At 61.0% G+C, this 11,904-nt stretch overlaps 1 protein-coding gene across 2 annotated transcripts in view; it reads right to left on the bottom strand.

Moving 5' to 3' along the window:
* TGM2 (transglutaminase 2) overlaps positions 1 to 11,608 on the bottom strand; it is a 13,587-nt gene extending 1,979 nt beyond the window's left edge. Inside the window, exons 1-12 of one of the 2 annotated variants that reach the window (XM_027895031.1) lie at positions 11,439 to 11,608; positions 9,171 to 9,350; positions 6,729 to 6,971; positions 5,689 to 5,807; positions 4,820 to 4,948; positions 4,172 to 4,352; positions 3,070 to 3,205; positions 2,847 to 2,950; positions 2,498 to 2,737; positions 2,070 to 2,342; positions 374 to 534; positions 172 to 222 (exon numbers count right to left, since the gene is read on the bottom strand). In XM_027895031.1, coding sequence (XP_027750832.1) covers positions 172 to 222; positions 374 to 534; positions 2,070 to 2,342; positions 2,498 to 2,737; positions 2,847 to 2,950; positions 3,070 to 3,205; positions 4,172 to 4,352; positions 4,820 to 4,948; positions 5,689 to 5,807; positions 6,729 to 6,971; positions 9,171 to 9,350; positions 11,439 to 11,448 — 1,827 coding nt within the window. In that variant the 5' untranslated portion in view covers positions 11,449 to 11,608. Of the gene's footprint in view, positions 1 to 85; positions 223 to 373; positions 535 to 2,069; positions 2,343 to 2,497; positions 2,738 to 2,846; positions 2,951 to 3,069; positions 3,206 to 4,171; positions 4,353 to 4,819; positions 4,949 to 5,688; positions 5,808 to 6,728; positions 6,972 to 9,170; positions 9,351 to 11,438 lie in introns of both variants that reach the window. The other variant, XM_027895030.1, reaches the window with a different exon arrangement.
* Between the last annotated feature and the right edge of the window lie 296 nt (positions 11,609 to 11,904).

Below are 11,904 nucleotides of genomic sequence, written 5' to 3'. Positions count from 1 at the left end.
AGGACCACCCTCCCTGGGGGCTCGAGGCACAAAAATCCACCCCACTCCCAACATTCCAGCCAGGTGTAGATGGAAAAACTCTTACAGCTGCTTGACCCGCTGCCCGTGGGTGAGGCCGGAGCCCTCCACCACGAACACGCAGTTGCTCAGGGGCACTTCGAGGGGGTTCACCATGCTGATCTCCGCCACCAGCTTCCGATTCTGCATCGGCTCTCCTAAAATCTGCAAGTAGGAGAAGTTGGACCCCCAGCACCCACCATTCCTGGGGGCCACGACACTCCCCCTGCTCTGGGCTTAATGGGACAGACGCAGGTCCCAGGGGGTGCAGCCCTGCCCCCCAAAACCAGCCTGAGCTGGGACACTGGAGCCTCACCCTGATCTTGATTGGCGGATTCTCGACATAGACATCCCTGACAGCCACCATGACGTCGCCGGTGTGGTGATCAGTCAGGAGAGCCACCACCTTGATGAGGTTGTCCTGGGTCAGGTTGTCCTTGTACTGCTCGTACAGGATGCGCATGGGCACCCTCTTCTCTGGAAGGGGAAGCAGAGCAGGGTCAGCACCCCCAGCACCCCCAGCCCTGTGCTGGCACCCGCCTGCTGCTGGGATGGTTTGGGCTCCCCAGGAGCTTCTCGAGGCTCCTTGCAAGGAGAAGGGAGCTGGGGCCCCTGCAGGATTGGGACTCCAAACCCAGGTGCCAGAAGGGATGCTGAGGGTGTGAGAAGGAGAAGGAGCCGTGTCCCACGGCACGACCCCAGGATTGTGCCTGCACCAGGATCCCAGAGGGACTTTGGCAGCCAATGTGGGCAGCAGGAGACAGCCTGGCTCCCTGGCAGCTGCCTTCCCTCAGCCCTTAGCTGTTGTTTATCCCAAAGTCCTTGGGGGATGGAGCTGTCTGGAGTTGAGGGGGAAGGAGGCTGAAAGCAATCAGCTGCAGAGCTGCCTTGGGCAAGGACCCCTGAGCGACTGTGACCATGGGAAGCGGAGCCTGACATTCCAGGGGCAGGACACGAACTGCCGTAGCATCACATGAGGCCAGGGGGAGAGGAACAAGCCTGGCTCCCCACATCAGCACAGAGCACTGAGGGTGCCCTAAAGGATGCAGCCTGGGGAATCCTGGGGTCTGTATTCTGAGACAGCAGCTGGGGGCAGAAGCTTCAGGAGCTCATATTTAAAGCTTCAGAGAAAATGATGTTGGGTTAACTTTTGGACAGGAACGTTAAGGACCCCAAAGGCCAGCAGTGCTCCTCTAGCAGGGTGGGCACACGTGGCCCCCCCACCTCCCTGTCCCCATCCAGCCCTGCAAAAGGCTCTGAGCAGGCGCTGGTGTCTCTGCCAGCACGAGCAGGGGCACGTCCCACCCCCCTCCACGGTGTGGAGAGCCGAGAGCCGGCCCATTCCTCATTCCTGTAGCACAGCTCAAGGCCTGGCAGAGTGTGCTACGGGCCGGTGAGGGGCAGGGCTTGGCGCAGGGTAAACATCTGGCTGTTCCAGGACAGCAGATGTGTGGCCTTTCCAAGCCCCGAAGGGTTCCTGGCAAGCTCACGTAAACCCAAACTCGTGTTTAATGAGCAGATGATGGTGTTCACGTGTGACAGGGGCGAGGGAAGTTCGGGGGGCCGTGCCAGGACAGCTCCGTGGCTGAGCGCCGGGGGACATCGCGCCCACCCAGGGAGACACCAAGAGCTGCTGGCCAGTAAACCCAGTGCTGCCCACTTCCTCCGAGCTGGGACTGTGTGCTTGGGGCTGACCTGGGCCTGTCCCTCTCTCCCTGCAGTGGGAAGATTCCCCCTAGCCTTGAGGAGTGTGGGAAAGCAGGAGGGATGCAGAGAAGTGCCATGGAGTGCCTGGGGGATGCGCCCAGCTCGCTCCCTCAGCACAACAGTGGCAGTGGCTTCTCCAGCTCCAAATGCATTTCCAGCTTCTGCCTCAGCAACTTCCTCATCCTCTCATAAAGGTTAAAAATCCACAGTGGTAGATAGCTAAGGGGGATGTCCCCGAGGGGCACAGCATTCTGCTGACCCCACACCCAGCAGAGCAGCCCCCTCACTGCAGGTGGGTCCCTTACCTGACCGGGGCTCGAGGTCAATGTCGATCAAGTCCGTGAGGCCGCACTGGGGCCCGGTGGTGCCGTTGTAGCTGGTGGTGCGGGCGCACAGCCTGACGCTGCACACGCGTTCCACGTCCGTGTTGTTGTTGACGACGGCGAAGACATCGAAGTCAGAGCCCTTGTTTGCACCCTCTGACACCTTGATCTTGAGGTGCAACGCCTCATCCTCCTCCGGGACGGACTTCTTCTCGTGCTCTGCCTTCGCAAACACCTTCCGCTCCTCCTCAGACCCTGCGGTGCACGAAATTCCCGTGATTCCCAGGGATGTGGGGAGGGCGCGGTCCAGGCTGTTCTGCCCTGAACCCTGGAGCCCTCCTGCTGCGGTTGTTTCCCAACAGCCACCTCCCCCTCTGGGTGTCTCTGCATCCCCCGGCAGCCCCCCGTACCCTCTGGATATTTGTAGTTGTGGGTGATGTCCTCCCGGCTGTCCTTGCCCACGCTCTTGGTGCTGATGTTCTTCCCCACCACGGAGGACTGGATGCTCTGCTTCCGCATCCCATCGCCCTGCACCACCCAGTACACCACGTCGGCGTTCACCTCCGCGAAGATGAAGGGGATGTCGTACTTCAGCTGCATGTCGCCCTCTTTGATGGCTTTGACGGGGGCCGGCCCGCAGCAGAAAACTCCTGCAGGGAGCAGAGCCACTGTCACCACCCCCGGGGTTCAGCCACTGTGGTGGCCAGAGGTGGTTGTGGTGGCCCTGCCGTGCCAGACGAAGTGTGGTGCACCTTGTACCTTCGCTCTTCTCCTGGGGCGTCGGATCCAGCACCTGCCACCCGTCGTAGTCACCCGCCAGGTCTGGGCGGGCCATCCAGGACTCCACCCAGCAGTGGAAGTTCCTGCAAGGGAAGCCAGATTGCAGAAGCCTCAGCCTCTCGCCCAGGACCCACCAGGCTCTGGGGCAGGGGCAGAGGCAGCCCCAGGGATGGGCAGGCTGGGGTCCCGCCCTGCTGCTCACCAGATCTTGTCCCAGGACTGCCGCTCCTGCCCCCCCGTCTCGTTGAGGTAGTGGTCGATGGTCAGGTTGGCATTTGTGTCGTGGGCCGAGTTGTAGTTGGTCACCACCCGGGTGGGGATTCCCAGGCACCGCATGACTGTGGGGAGCAGGGCAGGGTGACACAGGGGCCCGGATTTGCACCACTCCTGTCCCACAGGGCCCCAGGTTTGCACAGCCCCTGTCCTGTGGATCCCCAGCCCTGCGTGACTCCCGCCCTTCCCGCTCCCTGCCAAAGGGGTGCCCAGGGACCGATGCCCTGGAGGGGCTGGTTCCCACACCCGCTGTGCACGGGCGAGCCGGGTGGCACACGGCTCTGACAGCCTGACGGGTTTGATACTGCAGCAGAAAAAAAAGGCACAAAAGCGCCTGTGAGAGCTTTGGAGGGAGAGCGTGGGCAGCCGTGCTGAACCCCGGATTTCATCTCCCAGCTGTCTTTCACTGCTCACGGAGCTCCCCGGGGAGCAGGGAGGCAGTTACAGCGCTTCAAAGGAAGGCTATAAAACTCTGCGAGTCACTGAATATCCACTTTAGCTTTCTCCTATTTCTCTCCTCTAAAAAGGGTCTCGTATGTCTGTGAAACATCAGAAACACAGAGGCAGCATTTTTTTCTTGAGGCAAAGCAGCACGAGCAAGTGTGAGTGTTTCCCAGCAGCAGCCAGTCTGGAATTTTTTGCCTCTTTTTCCCCAGCCTGCCTGACCCGGTGGCTGTGACATTAATTTGATCTCGGTGGATTTGTGACTTTATTGCAAACTTGGCCTTAAAGCCACTTCCCTCCCCCTGTCCTGCCCCAGCCCCTCCCTTGCTGCATGGCCAGGCAGGCAGCGCTGATGGAAAAACCAGAGCCCTTTTCTATGATTTTTTCCCTCTATTTCCTGACAAATTAGAATAACAGAGAGCTAATTGCAAGGGAATCGTTGCAGGCTGATTGCAACCAGCCCCAGCTCTTCCCTCTGGACACAGCACCGGGAGTGGGTGGAGGGCAGGGGGCCAGGGTGGGAGATGGCAGGGACACGGGTGACCCCATCCTGTGGGGAAGGGGAGACCAGAGACATCTGCTCTCACCAGTACATGCCACAGCAGCAAAGACCCAGCACTGGCCGTACTTGACTGGCTGGCACCCAAAATCCTTCCACCTCTTGAGAATATCCACACTCCCAATCCAGGACATGGGGTTCGTGCCATCGTCGTAGGGGTCGTTCCACCGCCCCGCCAGCACCCCCCGGTCCTCGTCGTTACAGTTTACCTGTGGCAGGAGAAGAGAGGATGGATGGGAGGATGGATGGATGGATGGATGGATGGACAGGCATGAGCAGGCTGGGGAGGGACAGAAACAGCTTTGGCCCCATTCACATGCCTGTCATCCAAATTAGCATCCTGTATCCATGCAAGAGCTCACTGGGATGCAGTGCTAATCAGGGATGAATTTTAGAAACAAGGCCTGGGAATTTGAGTGTGATTATCCCAGAGTTGCTCCTGGGATGGTCTGGGACTACCCCTGCTATTCCTCTCCTCTTAAAAGGCTCTTATACATAGAGGAGCAATAACAGGAAAGGATGTAAAGGGGAGGAGGAACACCACAGAGAAGGAAAATGGCCTGAGTGGGGGGGATGGCAAATGCCAGGTCTCTGTCATAGCTGTAGCTGGGGGGTGTTCACACCCCAGGGAGTGTGGGGTGCTGGGGACACCCTGCCAGGTGCACCCCGGACTCACCATGGCGCTCACCACCCTGCCGATGTACACGGGGTCATTGCGGCGGGAGCAGTCCCGGTTCTGGTCTCTCAGGTGCTTGGGGTTTATGTCCAGCATGTTGAGGCAGATGGATAGGATGTCATCCTCGAACTGGTGGACAAAAGGCATGTGAGGTCCCCACGGGGGGCTCTGGCACATCTCTCCTCCCTCCCTGGCTCACCAGGATGCCCCTGCAAGCAGAACTGCTGGGGACATGGGGTCACACCTTCCCAGGGTCCCCTCCCCAGCCAGCACCCACTGAGTGATGTCCCCACTCAGCCTGCAAAGCCCGTGGATGAGCTCTCGCCCTCACGCCGGGGCTGGATCCGGCTTCCTGCAGCTGCCCAGGGGTCGTGCATGGAGCTGACCTCTGCGAAAACCACCTATTTCCCATCACAGCTGAGTCACAGCCCTTCCTTGAATTGAGGCGTGGATCCTGTGGGGGTCACAGGATCCGTGCCCTCGCTCAGGGAGTGTGGCTGAGCTCCCCCAAGGCAGGCACTGCCTTATCGGCACCCCCAGCACGGCACCGGGGAGCGCGTTATCAGGCAACGGCTCCGTGGCACAGCAGGGCCACTCTGACTGGGGGCACGTAGCTGTGGGGCCCCCAGGAGCCATGTGGGACCCCTCCCCTCGCCCTGCCCTGCTTTGAAGTCAGCACATTCCCTCTTGGAAACGAGATTCCGGTTTCTTTGACCCACATCTGCACCCTGAGGTGCCGACAGCTTTTGGGGTGCATGTTTGGGGGGGCACACACATGATACCCGTCCCTGAGCCCCTGCAGCACTGTGGCTGCACAGGCTGGGGTCAGCTGGGAGTCCCAAGCGTCCCAGGGGGCCATGCCCACTCACCTGGCCAAAGTTCCAGGGGACAGAGAAGATGTAGTTGGAGGTGCCCTGGTAGATGAGCCCTTGCTGGGACAGCACATACTCGCGGCGCTCGTTCTCGTCACGGAGGAAAACCGTGTCCTCTGTTGGGAGAGCAAGTGATGGGGACAGGGCTCTGCCCCATGCCACCAGCCCCCCGACCCCCTCAGGGCTACCCCTCCCTGGGCATGCATCCGGTGGGAAATGAGGCAACAGGGGCTGGAACCGCTCCCGCCTGAAAAAACTGCTGGAGAATTTCAGCCCATTCAGAATTTGATTTGAGCTGATGGGAAACTTTCAGCGGGTTTGTGGTTTGCTCTTCTTCATTCTTTCTCGTTTCTCTGTCTTTCCTCCCTTTTATTTGATGGAGTTGGGTCTTTTCCCAGGAGGGGAGACCTCCTTGGGGGAGCAGTGAGCAGTGGCAGCTGGAGCCATTTCACTCACAGCAGCTACTGCTGTGAAAATCAGTATTTACTGGAAATGTTTGCAGAAGGAAACCCCAGATATCCATTCCCAGTGCTCGGGTTGAGCAGAGCTTCCTACAGCTCCTTATCTCTGTGGACCCAGTGTGGAGCATTTGAGATCCAGGAAACCAGCCAGTCCAGGGGCAGGGGAGGGACGTGGCAAGAGGAAAATCCCAGGGCTGTTAAACCTTGCAGCACTGAGCTGAGCCTCCCCTCTAGGTCCAGTTTACCAACAGAGTGACATCCCTGTCACTGAGACCTCAGCTGGGTGCCTGGGTGGGGATGGGCCAGATGGGGACAATTAGGGACAACTGGGGGTAAGTAGGTGTGTGTCCTAGGGTGGGTGACAGTGCTTGTGGTCCCCGACCTACTGAAGAGATTGAGTGGAAATGGAAGCAGAGTGGGGATTTCTGGTTAGACCTGAGCTCAGGGCAGGGCTCGGGGCACTTGGAGTCTGCAGTGGGGTGAGACCTGCAGGGATGTGCAGCCCCTCAGAGCTGAGGGGTGGCTCATGCTCACCTAAACCCAGGAACCCCTGGGCTCAGGAAGGCAAAGCCTCACCTGGGTGCCAGGCGTTGAAGAGCAGGATGAAGTGGCCGATGTGGAAGCTGGAGCCCTGGTACTCGGTGCAGGTCTCCAGGGTCAGGGAGTAGCGGCCGATGCGGGCGCTGGGAGGGGAGCAGAGCGACACAGAAAGGGACTCCCCGTCCTGCTGCTGCATCACGGCGCTCCAGCTCGACTCCTCCGGGTAGTCAGTCATGGCAAAGTGGGACCTGGTTCCTGACGTCTCACTGGGGCAGGGCCCTGTCAGGAAGGAGGGGGTCAGCTCTCTCAGTGCTCTGGGGACCCTGGGAGCTCCTGGCGTGGGGGCTGCACTGAGAGGACCTGCCTCAAGCCCCCTGTTCTGCAGCAGCTGCCTGAACCTTGGCTGGCACAACCTGGGAGCATTCACTGTGTGGTTTTTCAGGTACTGGGAACACAGGGCAGCCCAGCTGTGGGGGGCTCAGGCACATCTCTCACTGTTTGGGGCAGGACAGACTCACTCTATGGGCACCTCTGGGCCAGCAGAGCACGAGGGGTGCTTGCCCTGGTGCCCAACCCAGGGCCAGGTCTCTCCTCTCAGCTGCACCCATTCCTCTGCTCCAAGCAGAGCTGCCGAGTCCCTGTGCCCTCACAGCCCAGGGCGTGGGGGGTTGGCAGAGCCCAGCCATGAACCCCAGACCCCCATCACTGGCAGCCCCACGACGTGTGTGCAGCCTCAGGCGTTGCTGCAAACATCCCAGGATTAGAGATGACCTCAGTGGCCAAAGCGCCGAGCCCAGGACAGCGTGATCCCTGCCGGCCCTTCCAAGTGCAGCCATGGCCAAGCCACCTGCACTGAGCCAGCTCCAGACCTGCTCCCTGGAGCGGTGACACCCAGCCTGGCCCAGCAGCTCCCTGGCCCTGGCTGGCAGCCAGGGCAGTGGTGCCACTGCCATCCACTCTCCCCCACCAGAGCACAGCCCTGGCTGGTCCCCTGCCAGCCCTCGCCCACAGTGTGGGCAGGGTGTCAGACCAGTCACCAAAAATACTCGTGAACTCATGAGAGTGACACAGTTTCTCCTCCCGGGGAGGCTGGGCTGAGCTCACAGTGTCCTTTTGGCAAGGGCCAGCCTGGTGCTGCTGTAGGACGGGCAGCCATGGGAGCCTCCTCCTATTCCTCCTCCTCCTCCTCCTTCTCCTCCTCCTCCTCCTGCCTCCACAGCCCACAGCATCCCTCCGGACTCCAGAGCTCTGCTAACACGGCTGCTGCAAAAACACAGCTCTATTCTCACTCTATTCTTCATCCTCTCTTTCTCGTGGGAGGTGGCACACAGCCTCGATGGCTTGTCCCAGGGTGGGGGGACAGTCCCTGCCTTGACAGGGCTGCGGGTCCCCTATGAGGAATGTGCCAGGGCCATTGCCAGTGGGGTGGCACTGTCACGAGCCTCTCTGCAAGCACCAAAGCACCTCTGCCCTCTTTCTTCAAGAGCTGCAGCCCAGAGGAGCCTCTGCCAGCCTGAGCTTTGGCCTGGAGGCTGTGCCCAGGGCTGCTCCTCCAGAAAAATCACCCTGGGAATGCCTGGCTGGAGCATGGCCTGAAGAAACCCGGGGGGTGGGAGTGGGTGGGCAGCCCCTGTGGGACTGCCAGGGCACGGGGAGAGCTGATTGTTTAGGGTGAAGCTGAGGTGTTCCAGGTTTGGGTTTGCCACCAGAGCTTTTGGTGTGGAAAAAAAGAGAGTCTGCAAGGAAACCTGGATGCAGTTGTAGTTTGAATTCTGGCTGGGTTGACTCAGCAGGACGCTGCAGACCCAAAATAGCTCTCGCCTGAGAAAGAGTTTCCTCTCCCTTTGCTCTGAGCTGGCAGGGCCGAGCCCCTGCCCGGCAGCTGCACCCAGCCCTGGCAGCAGGAGAAGTGGCCACATCCCTGGTCCTGCCTGGGGCTGTGCTAGGGGTGCTCCCTGGGAACATCTCTCCAGTGTTTGCACTTCCCAAGCAAACCCCTCTCTGGGGGATGTCTGAGAGGCAGCAGGGCTGGCTGTAAAGCCCATCAGCAGAACTGCTGGGATTCCTCTGGCTGAAAAAAAAATTCACTTTGCTGATGTTTCCCAGAGGGCTGGGCAGGTTCTCAGCCGCAGCCAAGGCACTTCCAGGTGAGCTGGCAGCTCTGGTGTGCCCCAGGTTGGGCTCAGCCATGGGAGGAGGAGGGACAGGTGGTGGCAGCCCTTTGTTTTATTTCTTTATTGCTTCCCTTGCACTCCCATTAAGGAGATGAGTTTCTGCCTATTTTTCTTATTGTGACACAAAAGCTGTGCACAGCGCCAGCCTCTGCCAGGCAGGAACAGGAGGACAGGGACTGTATGAGATGAGTTAGGTCCCCTCGGCACAGCCCCTGCGGGAGCACAGGTGAGCCCTAGGGCAGGGGCAGAGGGTGGTGACACCTGCACAGCCCTCCCTCGTGGCACAGTTGGGGGGATCACTCACCTGTCTCCACGTTGAAGGCGAGTTTGTCCACCCCCTCCTCGTAGCCCCGGCCTGAGAAGCGCAGGGTGATGGTGAAGGGCTGTCCCCGCCGCACCACCAGCTGCTTGCACCCCATGTCTGCCGTCCGGTGCTCCCGCCCATTGCGCTCCAGCTGCAGGTCCCACGTGTCCAGCACCAGATCTGTGAAGGCAGTGGCACGTAAAGCTCTGACCCTGGGACCAGCTGAGCCATGACACACAGCCCCTGGGGGCTACAGCCCACCCTGAGCCCTGGGTTGGCACTTTGGAGAGGGATCTGAGCCTCCCCTGCCCACACTGCCCTGTCCTGCCCGGTGTGCCCGGTGCAGCCCTGAGCACTGTGGTCGTGCCGAGCTCTGAGCATCCTTCCAGGAGGGCTCTGCAGGCTGGGCTTGCATCGTGTGCTGCCAGAGGGGCACAGCTTTGGCAGCCGAGCTCACAGCGACGTTCTGCCTTCCTGGCCCAGCTTTGTGCTGTGTTTGTGTGCCGTGGAGCTGCCTCCACGCTATCACCACAGAGCAGGGGGACCCTGTGCTGCCATAGCTGTGCCAGGCCCATGGCTCAGGGCACCCAGCACAGGAGCAAAGGCCAGTGCTCAGCTCTGTGCTTGGGGGGGCTGTCACCAGGGCTGCTGTCTGTGTGCCCCCATCCCAATCACACGCTGCTGAGCCCAGGAATGCCTGGGATGTTCCTGTGCCTCAGCCAGGCCTCCAGCAGCTTTGCTGTGCTGCGACCGCTGACAAACTGGTGAGAGCAAGTGTAAGTCCAGTGACAGAGGTGTGTGATGCCCCAGACGTACGCAGGCTGCCCTGCTCTGATCCCAGCCCAGGCAGGGCCATGTCCTCCCCGCCCCGGGCGCCGCTTGCTCGGGAGCGATGAGATATCTCTCATCATCGCCTGGGGCCAGTGACCCCTGACTGCTCTGCAGTGACGCATTAATCACCAGAATAAGCAAAAGCATTCCATGCAGGAGAGCACACAGCAAGCTCAGTGCCAGCCAGGGACTGGGGTGGCTCAGTGGGCGATGCTCGGCTTGCAGCCCCATGCCACGGCTCTCCCTGGCCGTGCCCTTCCCTGGGAGTCACAGAGCCCTTCTGGAACCACCGCAAAATGGAAACAGTTGCCCATGAGCTTGCTGTTCCCAGAGCTAAATGAAAGCACTGCTCCTGGCTCTCTGGAGAAGGGGGCTCTGCAGTATGTGCCCAGTGGAGGGCAGTGGGTTTGTCACCATCCCCACCACGCTGCTAGAGCTGCTGGGACTGTCCATAACTAAGGGCACGGTCCCTGCAGCCAGTCCATGGGGAGTGTGGACAGAGCACAGAAAGGTCCCTTCCCTCACTGCCTCCCCCTCTGTGACCAGCACAGCTCTGTGCTACAGCTCACGGACCACACGAGTGGAACCTCCCCGACATGGAGCCAAAGGCGTTGTGAGTAAGTGTGTTCAGAGAGCAGGACCAGGACTCCTCCTTGCCCCAGTCACCCCAGGGTTATCATCCTCAGCACATTTAGCAAACAGCAGATTTCTCAAAGCACAGGTGCCTCTACCCAAACGGATGGGCGGCAAGAGACGTGCGGGTAGGGGGCTGCGGTGCTGCAAGCAGAAGGGGGGTTCTGGGCACCCGGGAGCAGGAGCTGCCCAGTGTGTTGGTATTGCTGTGGTGGTGCTGGGAGCCGGGATAGCCTGCGGCACTGTGGGACAGCAGGGTACAGTGATGCCGTCTCACCCAGAGGGCTCCGTGCCCGTGAGTATCACACGGTCCCATTTCCTAGGATTCTGGGGGCAGCTCTGTGGGAGGCGGGGGCTCTCTCTGCCCTGAAGGGCTAGGCGTGAAGAATTCCCGAAGACCAGAAGCTTTACTTATGCTTGAGCCTCCAGAAATCCCCTAACCCTGTCAGGACGTGGGCACACGCTCCTGGCCCAGCCGTCCACTTTCCCGGGGAAGCTTTAAATAGCACCAAACTTCACTCCGACGGGTACTGGCGTCACCCGGGCCAGCGGAGAGGCAGGAGGGAGGGAACGGCGCAGACCCGCGTGGACCCCGCACCGACCCCGCCGGGCTTGTTGCCGTCTCCCCGGTCTAGTCCTTCCCGTTCCCCATCGCCCTTGACTCGGTCTGAGGGTCGGGGAGCGGCTCTTGCGCCCAGCGAGCAGGGAGCGGCGGGAGCGGAGGAGGCGGCGCGGCCGGTCGGGACTTCCCTCGGAGCGGGAGCGATCCCGACACGTGCGGGGGGGATCGCCCCGCGGTCCTACCTTCGGCCATGGTGCCGGCGGGTGCGGGTGCTGCCGGTGCCGGTCTCGGTCCCGGTCTCGGTCCCGGTACCTGTCCTGTCCCACTGGCAGCGCTGCCGGTGCCGCTCCTTGTCCTGGTCCCGACGCCGGCGGAGCTGCCCCCTCACCACCCTCCGACCGGCCCCACCGCCCATCCCATTTTATCCCGCCCGCCCCCCGCGCCCCCCCGCGAGGCCGGGCCGGCGGAGGGAAGAAAGGGAAAACAAAGTTTCCAGGAAACGCGGCGGTTTGAGGTCCCACCTATTGAAAATAACCACTCCAAAAAAAAAAAAAAAAAAAAAAAAAAGGGGCGGAGGGGGGGGGAAGCCGCTGCCCCCCCCCCGAGTTCCCCGGGACCCCACAGCCTTCGGGCAGGATCTGGCCCCACTGCTGATCAAGAGGAGGGGAGAACTAGGGGGCGGAGAGGGGCCGCTCGGCTCCCAGTGAG

The sequence above is a fragment of the Empidonax traillii genome, unplaced genomic scaffold, assembly GCF_003031625.1.
Source record: "Empidonax traillii isolate 1590-97213 ecotype Southwest subspecies unplaced genomic scaffold, ASM303162v1 scaffold448:size1359114, whole genome shotgun sequence".
Classification (NCBI taxonomy): Eukaryota; Metazoa; Chordata; class Aves; order Passeriformes; family Tyrannidae; genus Empidonax; species Empidonax traillii.
Note: the sequence above shows the minus strand (reverse complement) of the source record. Positions and strands in the feature narration are given on the sequence as shown.